Source organism: Topomyia yanbarensis, chromosome 2 (genome assembly GCF_030247195.1).
Source record: "Topomyia yanbarensis strain Yona2022 chromosome 2, ASM3024719v1, whole genome shotgun sequence".
NCBI lineage: Eukaryota > Metazoa > Arthropoda > Insecta > Diptera > Culicidae > Topomyia > Topomyia yanbarensis.
Genome location: NC_080671.1, coordinates 328,860,053 through 328,881,633, shown reverse-complemented (window position 1 = coordinate 328,881,633; position 21,581 = coordinate 328,860,053). Strand labels below are relative to the sequence as shown.

Sequence of the window (21,581 nt, the reverse complement as noted above, 5' to 3'; positions counted from 1 at the left end):
CCGGGGAATGGTATTTCAGGAAATGAAGTACAACCGTATTGCGCAGTTCCCGCTAGTCTGGGCTACGCACTTTCAAAGTGCGAATGATTTTAAAACTGCGAGCTGTCAAAACACATGTATTTCAAGTGAAAGAGATGGTACTTTCATAGACAGACCACTCGAACTAACCAGTCTATGAGAAGAATTTAAAAGAAGAATCGCAAGTGTGCAATACGGTTAGAATCCAGTTCTTAGTGTCACCAAAGATCAACTCAAGATAGAGTGGTCCGACGTTTCCAATGTACCATCTGAATGCGATCCCTCGATGAACTCGGTTCACCGTCAGAGTGACTGCTCAATAATAATCAGAAGCAAAGCTTTGCGTAAAAGAAACAGCGTCGTATCCACGACAATAAGGGAAAACAAGTATAAATTTTTTTCTGACAGCGCATCATTTGTCGTGAAATTCGCTATGTCAAATGCTTCTGATAGTGTCAAATCCAGACTGTCAACATATTTCTTTATTTTAAATTTTAATATTATTTTCACGTTTCCTGAGATGGTAAAAAAACATTGTTGCAATCACTAAAATCAGCTTTATCGATGTATGTAATAAAAAAAAAAAAGATTTTTTTCTTATTTAATGACCCAATTGATTTTTCTACTCCCGTTAAAAAAGAGACGGTGTCGAATTATTTCGTGAGGAAAGCAAAAAAAATGCATTGCGAAAGGCGATTGAGGTTAGGTATTTCTTGAGGCAAACAAACCAATCCTGTGGTTTGACTTTGCATCTGTGGTTGTAATTCAGCTGTCAGAAATCTTCCGACGATTATAGACTTATTCAGCTGCGTTAGTATTGTGCCGTTTTGACGTTTAAATTGGGAGGAAAACAAATCATTTGCACTGCGAACTGGGAGGAAAACAAACCGCTTGTGGGCTTAAGGGGAGGGCGGTAGTATAAAAATGCGAGATCTCAGTGTGCGTATTTTAAACGTCAGATATCTCAATACCTATGATCATTATACCACAAACCCCTGCTAGGCAGCCATTTTGTCCTAGCCAACATCTGCCTTTGTTGAAATCAAAACAACCCAATGCTATTGCACGGGCAACATGGGTCTAGAGCCGGCTAGGCCCACATATGTTGACTACTGTCAAAGTCTGTATATCTCAATAGCGGATGACAGGAGTGACACCCTCCTGTTATACCAACGTTGATTACACCTTACATTATACTTTATATTTCCTCATTCTCGTTTACTGTGTAACTTAATTTGAACTTTTTTAACGAAAGTGTCAAAACGACGGTATATAAACGTCAAAATGCGAGCCGGTATCCCGAACCGGAAGCCGGCTTTTGCAGTGCAGCCAACAGTGCTGTCCGACAAACATACAGACACACCACAGTAGATTTGCAGTTCATCAGCATCAGCATCGTTCGTTTCGTTTCGTTTGGCTCGTCGCAGGCAGCCATCAAAAGTTTTTGTGATAATCACTTTAAAAGCGGACATTTTCTGTAAGTGATTAAACTCGCCGATATTCGAGCGTTGCGCGATTTGGCTAAATTCGTTCACCCAATGCAGAGGCATTGATTCGGGTTCGACGTGACAGTGGCATATCGTTGCATAAATTTCGCCTTTAGTGTAAGCGAAAGGAAAAGTTCGACATTTTTGTCCGGTGTTATTTCTTTTAGGGGAAAATCGACTAAAAATCGTTCAGCTTTTAAATGTCAGAGCCTCAGTCTTCGTTGTTGCTGAAAAAACAGTTAGCAGGTAAGGGAAATGGATTAACCGTATTTACATTTTACATCGATAACGTCATTCCACGGCGAAACTTGGTTATGAGAAGGGCAGACTGAGCTGGTGGGGTTCGGGTGAAAAGAATTTGCCGTCTGGCGTTTTTTTGCCTTATTTTTCTTGCGCATAATGACCTTTTTCTTCTGGGCGACTAAAAATAACCACATCTTGACAGTTCGGGCTGGTAGGATTACGGGATGCGGATCATTTCGATGGTCGGTTCTGCATAACATTGCTTATTTGGCAGCTGCTGCACACACAAAGGGGGATCAATTATCTTCTCATTTTCTCTGCATTGCCTCTATGAATCACAAAGTTCATTCCAGAACGATGTGCGATAGACAACGGGTGGGAAGGAGAATAAAGATCGTAGCAAAAGCAGAACAAAAATCGATACCTGATGAATTTTTTTTCTTTTCCATGTCCTATTCTATCGTCCGTTTTAAAGTGGGTCCAGCGATATGGGCTTGTAGCGGGGAAGTTCCCCAATTAACCAAACAGGTATGAATGAAGGGGAAAAAAAACTTGGTAATGTAAATCCTAAATTAGAATGTTTTACTATTGGATTTTTTGGGTAAGATAGCGTATCGAGAACATTGGGATTGAATTTCAAGGCGTTTTTGTTTTAACCGGGTGCTGCACCTAAGTTTGAATGAGTCTAGCACCGACTACAACGGTGTATTGCGGTGTCAAACCGAAAATGCCATTAGTTCTTTAAATTATGTACCCACTAATTTATAATCTTTCAACCTAACTCTACGCGAATCCTTGGCATTTTTGTATTATGTGCCATTCGTAACATTGTGGGCTTTTGCATAAAGCATCAAACGAATCCTTCGTTAGAAACTGGTTTATCGAAACAGCATCTGTATCAACGGATTCAGGCGTTAAAATTTTCGTTTGGGTAGCTTTCGATTTTTTGCTCGTCATCTAAACTCCGGTCAAACCAGACAGAATTCTAACTTGAAATTGGTTGATGCATACGAATCAGAATTCTATTCTTTTCTATTTTATTCTAACCCTTACACAGCCAGTATTGAAAAACATCCTGGAAAACAATGCATTGGAAACTTTATTCTGCAGCGTTTTTCTTGTCAATACAAATATTTGAAGCACATTTTCATATGACGCAAATATGAAATCGGCCATGCCTACTGTGCAGGGTTGGATTTAAAGATATTTCAAAACTAGACGGCAAATAAATTATTTATTTAATGAACAATTTAAATAACGAATTGTTTCGAATCTTAAAAGAGGAAGAAACGAGGACAGCCGTACGAACCGTTTCAGTTTAAAGGGGTTATAATAAATCGTTGGGAGTGACTTGGCTAAGAAGGTTAATGTGACTCCTTTGGGATGGGACAGAGGTATTTACCCCTTACTCTGGCTAATACACGCTATCAAACTCTGAAATAAAAAGCAAAGCAAAAACAACCAGTGCTTTACCTCGGTGTAATCGGAACCACACTCATTCAAACTTCGGTGTGATCAGCCTATCGCTTTTTTGCCCTGCACCAGTATAACACTAGGTAAAAACGAAAATGCCATTACTAGAAGCAGTTGAGCGCTGGGCTTACGTCCAGTCCACCAACAACTGCATGGCTAGCGTCCAAAAGGGTTATCCTAGAAAAACTCTAGTAAGAGAACTGCGGAGAGAAAAACAGCATTTTTGGCAACGTATGCCCCGGCATTGTATGGCAACACGTCCAATGTTACAAGGATCGAGGGATTGCCCTTCCTATGATGATTCTCAGGGATAGACCGTTCCAACATCAAATTATGGTCTTGTCAAATTTTGGTCTTGTCAAACTGCAAATGACGTGAAAACCCAAGATGATATCAGATAAGGTATAGGCATACGTAAAACGAGAGTTTTGGTTTTACAATCGGCAGCATCTATATTGCGTAAATACTGCTTTACTTCCACAAAAAAAGTTGTTAAAATCGAAATTAATTAAAACAATGTTTTGAATATAGAAACTAGTGCTTTCAGCCTTTTTGAGGTTCTCAAGGCGTTTGCCACCAATAATATTATTGTATACACTTGCATGCACCTTATGCAGATTACCTTGAATCTGTTTTGCGCTTGTCAAATCTACCACTCTTCTTATTCTTATCCGGACACGCTCTTCTTCCCTTTGGGGCAGACCATCGATAAGGATAGGTAATGTTCGATTGGATTCGTTTTTTGACAGCTAAACGCGAATCCAATCGATCCAAAATGGAGTCTCCGCAGTTCTCTTTCTAGAGTTTTTCTAGGTTAACCCACTTTTTTTTCTTCCGAAATCGACATTTTTGCATTTTTTGATCGTTCTAAGTAATCTACGTGTACTGCCATTTAGGAATTTTGAAAATAATTTTTAGATTTTTTGCTATTAGCAGTCCAAGTTGACCATGGAGGTAACCCCAGTACTATCTCTCGCAGTCGTTCCTGAAGGTAAGGGCCGCTCATACGCTTGCTATGTATGGTTATTTTATATCTAATATATATTTCTTGCACAAATGTATATTATTGAGCATATTTTTTTGAAAATCCCAGTGAAGGTGTCATGTCTCTACATTGAAAGTTCACTGAGCAATAGGGGATTAAGAGAAAATCGGTGCATTGTAGTCAGAAAGTTAAAAAGCCTGTTTTAATCCACCTAGAGGTGCAATTGTGCCTTTCTCATTTCTCCAAACTATGATTTGATAGCTGGTTCGTACAATATAACATTATGGAAATGTCTTTCATTCTTATTACACTTGGTAAGTATATAAAAGAGCACCTTTTTGCATTCATCGCGGCATCGGTTTGAATAGGAGTTTTCTGTGATCGCACTCCACAACACGTAACTCCGGAGCAGGAAGTCGGATGGAGATGGTATTTAATATCAGTTTCCGGAGATGCAACACCTTTCATTTGAGACTAAGTTGATCAAATCGGTCTAGCCATTTTCGAGAAGCCAATATAACCGTTATTCTGAATTTGGATGCTTCCGGATCCGTCGATGGTGGCCAGTGTGGCCAAAGAGACTTTGAATGACTGTTGGTGACCTAGATCTACAAATTCAACAGTTGTGTTTACATTTTGGAAAACATTTCATCTTTTTACATTCATCGCAGAATTCGTTAGAATCGGGATTTGCTGCGTGATTGTACGTATCAACCTGTAATTCAGGAATCAGAAGTCGGATCCACACAAAATTCAACAGTAGCTGATGGACCTTTCATTTAAAATCAAGTTTGTCAAAATCGGTTCAGAAAATTCCGAGAAACCGATGTGCACAAATCAACAAATTTTGTTTTGTAACCATACTCTTCAACTCGTAATCCGGAACAAGATGTCGGTTGAAAATGAAATTCAATAGCAACCTATGGGAATATTATATCTTTTATTTTAATCTTAGTTTGTAAAAATCGGTTCAGCCATCTCCGAGTAACCGATGTGGACATTTTGTTAACAAATCCGCACATACACACACATACATACATACATACATACATACATACATACATACATACATACACACATACATACACACAGATATTTTGCGATCTCGGCAAACTCGACTAATGTTATATGAGACTCGGCCCTCCGGGCCTCGGTTAGAAAATCGGTTTTTGAAGCAATTGCATAACCTTTCTATATGAGAAAGGCAAAAAAATAATATTTAATTAGCTTAATCAGCATGAGTTCAATGTTATCTTCATGTGATGTTGGTGGAATGGGTTTGAAAGTGGAGGGAATGGGGGGTTAGTAGAGTGGGAGTGGAGGATGCGTCAGAAATCCTTCATCTTATTTCGGTATACGGGGTGGATGAAGGAAATGCGGGCGTGAGGGTGGTCCAAGGGGAGGGGAGTGATGAAGGAGGGAGGTGTAAGGGCAAGGCGGGGGGAGGGGCCGCGACGCAATACTCAACTGCATATTTTGCCTTCCATTTGAGACTTGGTTTGAGAAAATCGGTTCAGTCATCACCGAAGAACCTATGTGACTTTAATTGTGGAATATGCCTGGAATTCCGGACTTCCGGAATCGTCGATAGTGGACAATATATTCAAAGAATGTTTGATTGTCAATCAGTGATCTAGATCTGCGATTAGAAGTAATTTGGTGACCATTTTAGCCTCTGAGGTATTACGATTGTACCGATTTATATGGGTAATTCCAGTGTATCCTTACTAACATCCCTGTAACTCCGGAAGCAAGATTCAGAACCGAATGAAATTCAGCAGCAGTCAATGGTATTACTGTATCTTTCATTTGTAAGTTTGTAAAAATCGGTAGAGAATTCGTTGGGGAATGGGTGTGTTATTAGCTTAGGAACTTGGCGGGTTCCCCGGGGGCGTTATGAACCGTCATAGGTGGCCAATGTGGTCAAAGCTTCTTTGATTGATCATTAGTGATCCAGACCCGCAAACTAGAGTAATGTTACATCAATTTTAATATGTTTTACATCATTTGAACATCATGGTGGTACCAGTTTATATGGGAATTTGGTGTGACCGCACTCTTTAACCCGTAACTCCGGAACCGGATGTCGGATCAACTAAAAATTCAATAGCAGCTTATGGGAGCGTTATACCTTTCAGATGAAACTAAGTTTGCAAAAATCGGCTCAGCCATCTCTGAGAAAATTGTATGACTTTAAATGACACACACATACATACACACACAGACATTTGCCGATCTCGACGAACTGAATCGAATGGTGTAAGACACTCGGCCCTCCGGGCCTCGGTTAAAAAGTCAATTTTTACAGTGATTGCATAGCCTTTCTTTATATGAGAAAGGCAAAACGTGGAATCAATTATTATCTTTTGTTATAGAGTTATGGTGATTTTGGAAGTGTTGCTGTATGGCACTTAGCGCTTAATTTGGTTGAATTACACTAGTTCGGAATTCAGTCGCTAGGGCGGCGCTGTTATCAACTTTTTCATAAAACTAGATAGAAATGTGGTGTTTTCGAGAAAGTTGTAGGTGCTATCATTTTAAACATATCTTCTGAAGATGCAAGGTCCTGTACGTTTACTTACAGGTTGTGTTGTCAAAAATGCGCGATGCTTCAAAACCTGTAGGACCTACAAAGTTGGTGTCTTCAGCAGATATACTTATAATTACCTGATATACAACTTTGCTGTAGACACCATTTTTCTATCTCGTTCCATTAAAAAGTTGATAACAGCGCCGCCCTAGCGACTGAATTCCGAACCAATATGAAATGATCAAATGAAGTGCTAGATGTCACACAACAACTTTGCCAAAGCCACCATAACTCTAAAACGAAATATAAGGAAAGGATGTGTGAATTGTGGGTTAGCACCTTTTGGATTTTCTAGGTTAGCCTGCTCTGGGGTTAGCCCCCCGAATTACGAAAATGCTTGTGAATTGAAAAGTAGTACATGTAATGATAATATTTTTTCTAGACAACATGGGTCAATAAACTACTAATAAAATAATGTATTTTTATATTAAAAAAACAAAGCCAGTGTGATGTCGCTAAAGGGACCAAAACATTAAATTTTATCTGTAAAAATCGCTCTAAATACAATTTTTTTTAAATAAATGGTATATTATTCGTAAAATATCGTTAATTTAACACGGCATTACGTTATTTGGTCCTTATAATAAGCTCCTGTTCATAAATGGGAATATAAAATACGAGGTAATTCTTCAGACGCCATTTTTTCAACATCAGCATATTGTTCTAGTACCATATGGGACGTTGACGTCGAATTATTCTCGGTGGTTTGTTTAGATGGGAGTACGAATGTAACAACGTGTATCCGTTGAATTCAAATTCGGCTGGATGTCTTTGACTCGAATTAAAAATCGTCGAATGTAAACAAAGTTCATTCTATAGTGTTAAACTGGCGCCCAGGTGGCGAAATCGTTATACTTCAACGGGGTGCTAGAGCGTTACCAGAAAAGTTTTATTTCCCTGATTATGTTTTAGTTAAACTTTTGGTAACCATCTAATACCCTTCAGAAACCTCTGTTTAGGGCGAGGGACAAGCACTAAATCATCAATACGGCACAGTGCTAATAAGTACCATTAAGTACCTTAAATGTTAAACCCATTTGGCAACATACCGAATTCTGTGATATAAAGGCTCAACAAGAAGTAAATAACGTATCCATACCGAAAAATGAGTACCAATGGAAAATGAGTCATGCATTTAAGGGTTAACTATAGAATTCAACATGGGCATGAATGGGTTAACCCCTTCATGCCCATGTTGTTTGTGGACAACAACGTTTTTAAACAGCTATAACTTTTGATTGAGGCAAAATTTGATCACAAAAACAAGTAAGGCTAATAAATGTGACTACTGCCTTTCATTTGAGTATTACAAGTTACAAGGATCAGCTTTAGAACTGAAGTTATTGCAATTAGTCTGATTGGATTCCGATGGGACAGTTCTGCCAGGAACAATTTACGTTGCCGACGGAAAATTATTTTTTCATGTATCTACGTTATGTTGCAATATTATTGAAAACTGATAAAACTTATCAATGTGGATTAATTTTGGTTACGCTTTCCACGCAATTGGACCAGTGTAAATATTCTAGGAGAATTGTGTTGTGTTGGAACGTAGAAGTTATGCAGTCTCTTGCACTGCGAGGCAAGCACCTATCTTTATGAAAAAGGCTTTTCGTGTTACTTGATGCCATCGTTTTCAAGGAAAAATAGTTTTGAAACCCTACATGCGCTAGAAAAAAGTGAATATCAAAACTGTTGTTTTGGTTGAACCAGCAAATGCTGTATTTGGATACGAAGTGTCGATATTCGTAATGATATGGCCTCTAATTATCCCGCAAGATGCAAAACGTCGTTTGGAATGCTTCAATATTATGCAAAGCCCCAAAAATATCTAAAACGCCCGATATATGTAGGTCACTGTCAAACTCCATACGTTGGTATAGAGCTGGTCTCTATCTCTTCATAGCGGATGGCAGGGATGGCATCTCCCGTCGTAAAACCTAATTAACAGTGCCAGTTGCCTGCAAAATTTAATTTTTCATCCCACACGGCAGCGCTAATTTCAATAAGTTCTGTTCTAACTTGTAACTGTGAATGCTCAAATGAATGAAAATTTTCTTAGTTAAACTATTTGAAATTGTTTTTGTTTATGGAATGGGTTAAATATCGGCCATCCTTTTGCTTCTGAGAATGCCTTAAAAGTGTCTATACTCTGAAGTCTTTTTTGCGGAGATTTGGCAAGTGATTTGTTTTGTTATGCGAATTTCGCAAGTTAGTTCAAATTTCTGTTAATTTTGAAAATTATGAAGCGCAACATGAGATTTTTTTAAAGTTATGCGGCACGTAACACCCGCATAAGAAAGAGTTCAGTGTATTTAACGTTTGAAAGAGATTATATAACGCTGTTTGCCATTTTACTGTTTCGGTTTCGGGCACGTAGGGTATGGCGCCTATTATGGCAGTAGATCCTATTGTGACCTTTCGCACCTCTTGGTTTCGAACCAAGCATATGGGATAATGACAATATCTAGTTGGTTGAACCAGGTGTGCAAAAACAAATTCAAGTTATAGGCTTTATCTGTAGTGCACATATTTATTTAGAACTCTTCTATAAATACTAGTTTTAATTAAAATGAAAACACCTTCTTGAAAAGTCTGCTATTTCGCCTCATTCACATAACGAAACGAAACAGCACGCAACGGTGCTTAACTAAGCTATGTGTTATGACCCGACAATTACTGCCATCTATCTCGTTATTCCGTCAGAAATATGTCAAACATTGCACTGATACATACCTTTATTTTAGCAGGAGAATCCATTTCTTATTAATTCACTACAAAAGCACTCGTTGAACGCTAGGATGGGCTTAGTGCTAAAATACGTGATTCCAGAAATACGGTGGCGCACATTATCACCATGTCTTTCCAGATACACTACCACAATCAAAACAAACTTTTTGCATTCAGCGCAGAGAACCAAATAACCAGTGCGGCTAAACTAAAACATAAACTTGAAAATATATTGTAATCCAATTACAGATACAGATAATCAATCAATTCTACTGATTACTGATTGCAGAGATTTTATTTTCATTTAAACATAAAATTCGGCCTGGGTGAATACAATGTTTGCTGCGAAACTTGTCATCACCAATTGTTGGCCTTCGCTTTATTATTTCTTGCGAGTGCAATACTGCACACTCTTCTTCCAACAGCTGATGAGGTTCGTACGTGTGCGTGATGTTTACGTTTGTTTTGATCGGCTGAAAAAGTAGAATGATACGTTTTACAAATCCGTCCATGATCTGGATACGTAGTCAGAATCGACGCAAATGAAATATAAGATATTGCGTTTCAACCAAATCGGTTTTCGATGAGGTGAAAATTGGCACGCCCAGGAGGCGATAATTGTATCGTTGGGGTGAGAATAGATGCACAGAATATGATATGAAAATATGCTGAAAATAGAGATATTTCTGTTATATAAGCATTATATACATAATATACATAATATTGCTTTATTTTGAAGTTGTTCAAAAAATAGTGTAAGCCTCTCTCTAATAGTGCCAAAGTAGGATCCTTACCTTATCTGAATAGATTATTATGGATACTTCAGCCAGCAGTACACTGTATCAAATATTTTCCTCGAATGTCCAGGGTGTTTCGGTCGATTTTCTTGACTGCGAGCAAATATACCTACAGTTTGCCTTTACTGTTTCTGGAACCACCGTGGTCGTTAGAGAACATTCATAAATTACGTAACAAAAAACATGTTACGTAATTCCAGCTTATTCTAGCTTATCACACTTTGTCTTACCCACCCCCCCCCCCCCCCTCCCAAAAGCGTTACGTAATTTATGAATGGTTCCGAAGCAGTACAAACGTTAACTGGAAACATGCTGTGAAATACGAAACACAATCATACTGCAGTATGTTTATTAAAGCTGCGTTGTATGAATTAAGTGGCAGCGGAAATCGCTGGCGAAAAGTGAAGATGCGTAACAAAGCAGACAGGGAAAAAGAGTTCAATTTTAACGCACTTTCAAACCCCCTCGGCATGATACTGTACCTTGATGTGGTCCGGGGGCTTTTCCACCAAAGCAGTATTACAGTGATTATATCACATAAACTTGGGATACGATTATTTTCTTTTTAGTTAAGCTACATTGTGATCAATTTTAGTACTTAACTTGGCGACCTTTATTATCCACTGCTATGGTCAAATAATATACAATGTGGGTTTAGGGCCCAATTCTCTCTGCAGGCACCTCATTCCAAACGTACAAACGTGGTCTACGCGATAACACAAACCTGGTCACAAATACGAACGCCCGCGATCTCGCCAATATTCAAACACCCCGATTGATTAGGTGAACGTTGGAACCTAAGAACCTAAGCTCGCGCAATCACGGTCACGTCCGGAAGTCTCCGCCCTTGATCATAGCAGCCCAAATTCATGCCTTTAGTTGGACCAATAGAAATAAAAACTAGACAAGACGTCCATGTGCGATCGTTGGAGAATACGCGAACATGCGAATGGCCACACGCTTATAAAAATAATGTGTCCACGCGAAGTTACATACTAGCACACGCGACAAAAACGTCCACATACAAACGCTCGAGTCCTTCTCGATCATCCACGCACGACTACACCCACGATCTCGTAAAAAGTATAACACCCTGGTGACTAAGTGAATGGTTTAGCACTTATAAATTAACAATCCCGGTCTCGAGAGTGAACCTCCAAATGCCCGTGTTCCCGCGAAACTACATAAAAATCGAATGCAAAGTCACATACACGCGACAAAAAAAATATCAAAATGCTTGAGCCCTTCGCGACCATCCACGCAACCCATACTCGCGCTCTTCCAGACATTATAACATCCCGGTGATAATATGAACCTCTCGGCACTTGTAATCACTCAAACGCAGTCTCAAGCGTGAACCTACAGTCCCCCGCACTCGCGCATTCATGAATCGTTCGCGTCCGGAAGTCTCTATCCCCGATTCCAGAAGTCTAGGTCCATGCCTTAATTAAATCAATTAGCTCTACAGTTCCAGTAGGACAACTCTCGAAAAAATCGGCATATTATTAATACTCAATAACAATACTAACTCTTCTCTTTATTTTATTTTTTTTATTTATTTTCGGTCTCATGCGTTATTTTCTTGTGATGACCTTTTTGAGCTCATACATCCAAGAAGAGCAACATTGCTGCCAACAATGATTCTTCTCTGCCATCGGACGTCGCCAGGTTTTAGAGCAATGGATATGTATTCTCATACTCGATGGTATCAGATAAGTAGGAACGATCAACAAACTGCAAGTAGTTCATTACACATTTCTTGTTTTGAAGTATAAAATATTCGTATTAAAATATTATTTACGGGCTCTACACATATCTCAACACACACAAATACACAAATGCTTGACAGGTGACTGGGCCAAGTGCATTCACTCGTAGGATCTATCATTTCGATGATCGTCTCGATTCTACGAAACCAGTGCACAAGTAAGCTGACATAAGCTAGTCTCATCTGGTGAATGCATGTAACCTGGAAACCCCAGACACGACAGGACGAGACGGACAGACTGGACTCGACGGGGCCTAGTTCAGAGTTTTTGAGCATTCTTCAATGCACGGTTATTGACCTAAAAAAAGAAACATTCGGCATGTTATTTTTCCTTTTATTACTGTATCTTGAGTTGGGTTCATACTGATATTCACTAGCACAGTCAATGCATATTCTCCCATATACATTCACATCCAAAACGTGCAAACGCCCCTAACTTTCGCGATAACACAAACCTAGTCAAAAACGCGAACTTACATTACAATTTCAATCATCCACATACACCTACGCTCGCAATTTCGCCAACACCCCTTTACTTAAGTGAACTTTTCAGCACCTATAACTTTACAACCGCGGTCTCAAGCACCCACCACTCGCGCGATCATAGACCGGCTACGTTCGGAATTCTCTACTCTCGATCAGCCTAGACTCATGCCTTCAGTTGGACCGATCGGGAAAGATGCTCATATTCACTAGACAACACGTTTCTCTACCAAACACTGAAAATTAATTATTAGATTCACGGTCCGCGCGCGTTCGTTCGAGAATATACGTGAATGTGCGAATGGCAACACGGATCTAAAACCGGATTTATGCACGCAAAGTTGGAGACACGCTGGCATTCATATGCTCGAGCCTTTAGCGATCACACTATTACACAATTAGTAAACGCCCACGCTAACTCAGACAGATATGCACTCCTGGACTCGAACGCTAAAAACCACACCTTCCACGCATACACCACCCAGGACTGAACATTAGATTCATACATACAAAGCAACAAGTAATAATTACAGGTATTCGACTGGCAACCGGGGGAAGTACATCTCAAACGCAGAACTTATCATTTCAATGATGGCCTTGGATCTGCGTTGCCTGTGTTCAAGGCACCATAGCTTTGTCCGTCAGGTCAAGGATGTATGAAACCCGCTAGCCACCACCCTCGGCCCTAGCTGCCCATAAAGGGATAAAAAAAAAAAAAAAAAAAAAAAAATTTAACGCACTTTCAAACCGTGATGAAAAAAGAAAGGGTAAATGATGCGCAACCCTGATAAATTATGCGTGTGCTTTTTGGGTTTTTGGTCTGAAACATATTTACGTAATAAAGGGAAATTTTTCGTCGTCAAATGCACATTCACATATTGGTATGGTCTCTAAAGCAATTGACAAACTAACCAGTAATGGGGCTGACCAGGGGTTGGTGTCTACTAGGAGGTTGATAACACCATTATCTTCCTCTGGACATGTCCAGCTTGTCGTAAGAAGTGACAAATACAGAACTCTGTTACAGTTTGCAAATCTTGAAGATGTTCTTTTTGCCTTTCTCATATAGAAAGGTTATGCAATCACTCTGAAAAACGTCAACCTAATCCCGGCCCGGAGGGCCGAGTGTCATATCCCATTCGACTCAGTTCGTGGAGATCGGAAAAAGTCTGTATGTGTGTGTATGTGTGTGTGTATGTGTGTGTGTGTATGTATGTATGTGCGTATGTGTCAAATAATGTCACTCATTTTTCTCAGAGATGGCTGGACCGATTTGCCCAAACTTAGTCTCAAATGAAAGGTGCAACCTTCTCATCAGCTGCTATTGAATTTTGGATCGATCGGAATTCTGGTTCCGGAATTACGGTTTTCAGAGTGCGGCCACACAGAAATTTCTCATAAAAACTATAGGAAAAATTAAAAATAGAATTTTTATTTTTGATGACAAATGTATTCGAGGTGCATAAAACGTCGAGATTTGATGCAAACACGAAAAAAATTTGACGAAGATTCACTTTTTTGGATTTTGCACATTTTTGCCTTTCTCATATAGAAAGGTTATGCAATCACTCTGAAAAACGTCAACCTAATAATAATTTTTTTTTCGACTCGCTTAAGGTTTCTGGATTTTAACAGGGGCGTAGTTGATGGTTAACGGAGAGGGGTTACACTCCCCCTCTACTGTTCACTCCCCTCCTTTAAAAATCTCCTTAAATCACCCCTCAGACCACCACCTCATACCCCTCCCTTCCAACCCCATCATCTTTAAACCACCACTATATTACAAAGCATACCAATTTAAGCTGGGGAGTCATTCGTTCATGGGACTTTCGCCCTCCTCACATATCCATCCCCGCATGACAAAATGAGTTAGCAAGCAGATAACATTGATCTAATGCTGATTAGGCTAATGGAGTATGATATTTTTTTGTTTCAAGTGTTTCACCGTCGACACGTAGCTCATCAAGTTCGTGGCTGGCATGCCATTGTGTATAAGTGCAAAGTGTACTAAGAATGTAATGGACATTTCCACAATTATGTTGAACATAAAAAGCCTCCGTGCCATAGTTTAGAGAAATGAGAAAGGCACAATTGCACCGCTAGGTGGATTAAAACAGGTTTTTTGTATTGAATTGAGTGCGTTTACATTGGGATTTCCTACCTACAATTTATAAAGACTGTCTCAAGTGGGATTATACAAACGCGTGTTCCCGTGCGATTATGCATTGGTCACGCCCCCTTCCCTTGATCCTAGCAGTCTAGGTCTATGGCTTCTGTTATAATATCTGAGCTACACACTCAAACCTAAACATCGGACTCATGATTCGCGCGAATATTCAAGTTTCTATGCGAATATGCAAATGACAACATAGTTTCACAAACGAATTTATACACTCGAGGTTTCATATACACTAGCGCACACGCAATTCCTATGCGATCAAACATGTTAATATACAATCTCTCGAATTCTTCGCGATAATCCCCGCACACTTGGCTATTTCGCAAAAACATGAAAACGCCACGATGCTTAAATTATCGTTTAAGCACTTGTTAACTCATAAACGCGGCCTGAAGCACGAACCTACAAATGCCCGCGTTCGCGCGACCATGGATCGATCCCGTCTAGAAGTTCCCAGCCTCGATTCTACCCGCCAATGGTATATTTAACGCTATTGCATTTACAATCAGTTCAACACGGTCTCAAGCACAAACAATAATAAACGCTCATTTCCACGCGATCGTGAGATCCCTACACCCGCACATCGAAACCGTACACTCAATATATCAATCAGAATCACAGTCCGCTGCAATTAGCCTTAAGCGGTATTTTAGTGGGTGACATTTCTCGTCTCGTCTGCAATTGTAGTGAGTGATTCAGACAGGCAACCCTGGGTTCGGGTCGGGTCCAGCTACGATAAACTCTCTTAACCTCTAGTGGGTATCTCGATCCGTTTAATACCATTTTACCGTTAATTAAAAGACTTTTTTTTTCTTTCCTTCTTTCAGAACTGAGCAAAAACCCCGTGGAAGGATTTTCGGCTGGCTTGATCGATGACAATGATATTTTCAGATGGGAAGTACTTATAATTGGGCCTCCAGACACGTTATAGTAAGTATTGTGCGTTAAGTGACGGTTTTACGATAAGGGGTTAGCTAGCTGACTGTCATTGGACCCTGAAAAACATGAAAAGGTATGCAGACTGCTGCCAATATTTCCATTTATCCAAAGAAAATGAATTTTGTCATGTAGCCTTAGCCCGCATAAAGAGCGGCGGGAAGCTGAGTTGGGGCTGAAATTGACGTTAAAATGTGAGAAACCTGCTTGCTGCAAATCGAAGGGACGATGTCAGAGTGAAAGGTGAGAGAATTTTCGCTGACTACCTGCTTTTATTCTGACAGGCTACATTTGACATGCTGCAAGCAGCTTCCCGCATCTGCATTCTACTGTCAGTACCAGCCCCCGCTCAGCTTCTCGCTGCCACTCTGTAAGCACCCATAGAGACGGCCCCTTGCAAGCAAACCTGTGATCAGAGCTACAGATATTCAAATTAGTTTCTTTACGGACACAGTTAACCTCACGACTAGATTCGCTCGAAGCAATTCGCAAAGAATTGTTCTAAGTCCATGTAAACAGTACAAGCGAACTGTGACAAATCAACACTAGAGTTCATTTGTGACGTCAGCGTAAAATATTGAATTAGGTTCTTTACTGGCACAGTTAACCTCACTTTTCTTGACAGTTCGCTTGTACTGTTTACATGGACTTAGAAAAATTCTTTACGATTTCCTTCGAACGAATCTAGTCGTCCACAAAATTTTCTAAGTCCATGTAAACAGTACAATACAAGAAAAATGAGGTTAACTGTTTTAGTAAAGAACCTAATTGCACGAAGAGAACATGCAAGAACGAATCCAACGCTTCAAAGTAGGCCTTGGCGCAATGAAAGTGATGATAATTATTCACCCTTATTCTAGTTTCTGATGAATGCGAGATTCATTTGAAAAGCGATTCGAACGAATAGTAAGTCTATTTGATTTTGCTGTCGTAAACGGGAATACAAACCACTTTCGAACGAATCGCGCATTCGTCATAAACAAGAATAAGGGTGATTTTTTGTATGTTTTACCAACCTTTGATAACATTTACCCAGATATTCAGTGAAATAAATCTTATTGTGCGAAATTCAATTGAATGAATAACACGAATTTTAAATGAATATTTTTCATATTCGTCACGAGTCGCAACAGGTTCACTTTTAGACACCAATTGTATGTAACTCTGCCAGTGAATCCCTTCCCGGATTATTCAAACTTGGGGACTGCACGCGATTTGAAGCAATGTAGCGCAGCGTCAGTATTATGGATTTCATTATGTCAGTAACACAAATTCTTGAAGCAGAATAAATAGAAAGTTGAGTCTTAAAAATAAAATACTGGAAGGCAAAATATCCATTTTATTAAAATATTCAGCGAAAAAATCCGAAGCGGCCGAAGCCTCTTTGGTTTACCAGGCAAGATGATAGGTAACCCGCACTCGTAAGTGCAAGTAAACCTATGATCTACTAGTTTGCCCGTTGTGGTCAAACATGCGGGCTTTTCGCCAGCCACTTACAACTGTATTTGTAACAACTTCACCAAATTACATACAGGAAAGAATTTACTCAAAGAAATACACTGATAGTTAAAAACTTTATCAAGAGATAAGTGTCAGACGATTGGTCATTTGGTATAAGCCCGTTTGGCATACAAACGTTTCGCATAATAGTCATTGGGCATAAAGTCAACTGACATAATGGTCATTTGGCATAAAGGACGTTTGGCATAACATTCATTTGGCGAAACCACGGAGAAGAAAGCGGCGTAGCCACAGTAGGTGGCGGCAAGTATTTTTTAAATTTATTTGTGGTGTCTGAAGCGGCAATACTTCGCAAGCAAACCTGTAATCTACTCGTTTGTCCGGTTTACTCAAACATAGGGGCTATACTGCCCATAATCGCAAGTCAGTCCCATGTTCTGTGCGATACCCTATCTATATGGGTCTAGCTTACTATTACAGGCAGTATAGTTGTATAGTTCAAGTCCGACTGAGCGGTACCGAAGTCGGACAGCACGGTAGGAAATCGATGTGGCGTAGCGACACTAGGCGGCGGCAAGTGCCGGAGGCGACAGTACTTGGCAAGCAAACCTGTAATCCACTCGTTCACACGATTTACTCCAACATAACTAGTTCAAGTCTAATTGAGCGGTAGCGAAGCATACCAGGGGAACGACGCTAGTATTTTAAAAATTGCGCAAAATATCAGTCGTATTAGTGATGATTATTTGCAAGCGATTACTGAATTATTGGGTTAAAATGTCAAATAGCATATTTCTTTTTGTTAGTAGCAAGAAATATTTTATGTTATGATACATTGTTGTTATGTTATTATGTTATCGTTCTATATAAATAATGGCAATAAGATAGTTGTTTTCTTGATTTTGTATTTAACATTCCGTCCAAAGTTGTCGTTTCAATGTAGTGATTATGCCAAATAACTATTATGCCAAATAGCCATTATGCCAAATGGTTATTATGCCAAATGACCGTTATGGCGAATGACTTATGCATAGTGACCTTATGCCAAATGGAGTACAATCTGATGAATATACCCATGAGTATACGTCCAATATACTTAATGTTTTCCGAAACACAAAAATAGTTATACCAAACGATTCAGAAGTTTGAGATTCACATCTCAAAATTATGCCCAATGACTTTACTGCCGCTCTACGCATAATTGTCTCATGTATATAGGGAATCCCATAGATCATGGGACAGTTATGCTTATAGCGGCAGTTTACTTCTCATCAAGTTTGAAATTATGTCCGCTCTCCCTACGATAAGGAAAAAGTCACATGACCTTCAGTGTGATCAATTCTTCAAATGTCAAATAACCATTATGCCAAATGATCATCATGCCAAATGACCATTATGTCAAATCATTATGCCAAATGAACATTGTGCCAATCACCATTATGCCAAATGACCACTATGCCAAATGAACAGAATGCCAAATGACCATTATGCCAAATGACCCAGACCCTTTATTGGTCTTTCTTCAAATTTGTAAGACTGTAAGGGCTTTCTTTAGTTTTGTAGGGATTCCCCGAGTTTCGTAGCAATTACCAGAATTTAGCAATTTTTTTATAGAATTTCTCATACTAGAATCTCTTGAAATTTGTATAACTCCGCTAAAGGTCGTACTGTGTAGGGTTTTGCCAATGTTCATGAAATGGGATTTTGTAAGTATATATTGAAAGTAAGATATATGCATTATTTTTGTTTTCCATTAATACTCAATTCTCGGGATGGATACGTTTTATACTTTATATTATTTCTATCACAAAATTCGGCACCTTGCTAAATGGTAACAGTTTGTATTTAAGGTTTAGAGTGTCTGTTTCGTAACATCCCTCATTTTGATAGCTTTATTTTTTGCTAACCGATTTTTTTCTCTCGACCTCTTTTCTCCGGTTTACAGCGAGGGCGGTTTCTTCAAGGCACACCTGCACTTCCCGAAGGAGTACCCGCTGCGGCCTCCGCGCATGAAGTTCGTAACAGAGATCTGGCACCCGAACATCGACCGCAACGGCGACGTGTGCATTAGCATCCTGCATGAGCCCGGCGATGACAAGTGGGGCTACGAGAAGGCCTCCGAACGTTGGCTGCCGGTGCACACCGTGGAAACGATCCTGATATCGGTGATTTCGATGCTGGCCGACCCCAACGACGAATCGCCGGCGAATGTGGACGCGGCGAAGGAATGGCGAGAGGCGTATCCAGATTTTAAACGAAAGGTGGCACGGTGTGTACGGAAGAGTCAAGAGGATTGTTAGTAGGATTTTTTAATAATCTTATATTTATTAATTAATTAATTATTACTATTCTAATGAGAAAGGAAAGAATTTGATGACGAAGATGATGATGATGATTATGATTGATAATAATGATGTCGATGGTTGGTTTTCCCTCCTCGAACAAAGAAAGAAGCACAGCATGCAAAAAACAGAATATTAGAAGACGCTGCAATACATCGTTCGCTTTCGAGATTTTGCAAATTTTAATTCGAGGGGCGAATTGTCCTCTGTGATTTGAGCATGGGTTGTTTTTCAGATATTTTTTGAACGATCAAAGGGCATGATCCATTGTGTAGTGTGTTTTTTTTTCAAAAATGCTCCGCATTTCTGTCCCTTAGTGATAATTTTAGTTCAGTTTTTGTCAGCTGAAAATAAAAACCCATTAAAACGTGCTCTATTTTCTAAGTACTTTGGGGCGATTACAAACCGCATATCAATTGAGAAATTTCCGAAAGAGACCGAACAGTTTTTTGCGATGTGTTTTGATTAGTTTAGATAAAGTGCTTCAAAACGTAAGCGAACGCTCAGCAGGTGGTAAATCAATAGGAAATCGATTTTCGTGAACAGTTTGATATGAAAAGTTGACAGCTAGGAAAGTAAAAAAGGATGCATGCTCGAACGCCCACACTCAGGAAATGAATCACACGTTTGTCCTGTTACAAACAAAATTCTGTACTTGCGTATGTAGTGACTCCTCAGACTTAACAGGAGAGTGAAGCAAATAAAATAGAATCACTCAGCCAAAACAAAAAGTATAAACCTTTGTGACTGCTCATTTGTATTCAGCTGTCAAGACGAAAACAAGCTGTAATGAGATTGATACTAAATATAAGTTAAATTAATTTTTCATAGGACCTTTCGCAGTGCTTTGTTCTGTACTTCAGGCGAAAGGAAATGAACATGCTTTTAAATTACGTTAAAATCTGAAACTTTTGTGTGATATGTACTTCTGTTTCCTATGACGCTAACCTAATCAGATTCAAATAGAAGGATTGCCACTGGGCATCTGGACATGTAAATAGTGCAGTTTTCACAGACAGACAAGCAAGCAACGTGTAACCAAACCAAACCGACTAAGTAACTTCTACTGCATCCTTTGGATCTATGGTTAAGAATAATCCTGCTGAAGTAAATATCTACCCTTACACTAACAACTAAAATCATCCAAAAGTCAGCGAATTATTACCACCCACAAGGACAGCACTTATTCTTCTCCTTAAACAATACAAGTAATGTTAAGTTCGCTAGAATAAAAAAGGACGATTAACAGTAATCAGATTTTTTTCAATTATATGAAAACACTGCCCTTTTCCCCAATCCAACATGAGCCAGTTGCATTTTATTACCCCACTAACTAAAAAACGAAAGAGTGTGTTTGTTATTTTTCCAACTCCCACACTGTTGCTGAACAAAGACTTCGTTGGACCCGATTGATTGAATCGCAACAATTTATTACGATAGATGTGAAATACACACACACATATAAATATGAAAAGAAAGTAATAAAAAACAGCCTAAACAAAAATGTGAACTAGATTCATGTATCATTGACAAATCCGAAATTCTGTATATGCCCAACAATGAAAGAAATGCTTGTCTGCATTCATGTTCTGAGCACAGTTGTCTATGCGAAGAGCCTCGGTGGAAAGGTTTTTGTCAGTCTACTACTTCCTCCTGTGGTCCCGAATGATATAGGTTAAAGAGACCACATCAAATAAATAAAATCTAATCTAACTGCTTCCTCCTACCAGATCTGAGCCACCGTATGTGTATTTTTATTTGTAACAATTTATTCATCTAACATTTAATATATGAATGAAATTTCACCTTCGGAATCCGGATGCGGTGAGGTTAAAAACAAGTATTTCGGAGAACTCGTTGAACCTCTGAACCGTTGCAATGACAGGCAGCATATTTTATTGGTCTCATTTCAGGAAAAAGAGACGAAAAGTACGAGATGGCGCATAGAGGTGCATTTGTGCTAGTAGTCATTCTCTTCAGCAACGGTGCGCAGGTCAAACGACAGCGTACGGCGATACCTGACCTGACAAACCGTCTCTGAACGCCTTTGATCCTATCGATCCAAACAGCATTGATCGCACTAATGAAC

General features: G+C 39.4%; 1 protein-coding gene across 1 annotated transcript; it reads left to right on the top strand.

Annotated features, from left to right (window-relative positions):
• Positions 1-1,339: 1,339 nt before the first annotated feature.
• LOC131683859 (ubiquitin-conjugating enzyme E2 G1) lies at positions 1,340-20,744 on the top strand. Its single transcript, XM_058966219.1, has 3 exons — positions 1,340-1,751; positions 15,581-15,683; positions 19,096-20,744. Exons 1-3 carry the CDS (start codon positions 1,706-1,708, stop codon positions 19,448-19,450), a joined length of 504 nt encoding a protein of 167 aa, XP_058822202.1. The 5' UTR covers positions 1,340-1,705; the 3' UTR covers positions 19,451-20,744.
• Positions 20,745-21,581: the final 837 nt, after the last annotated feature.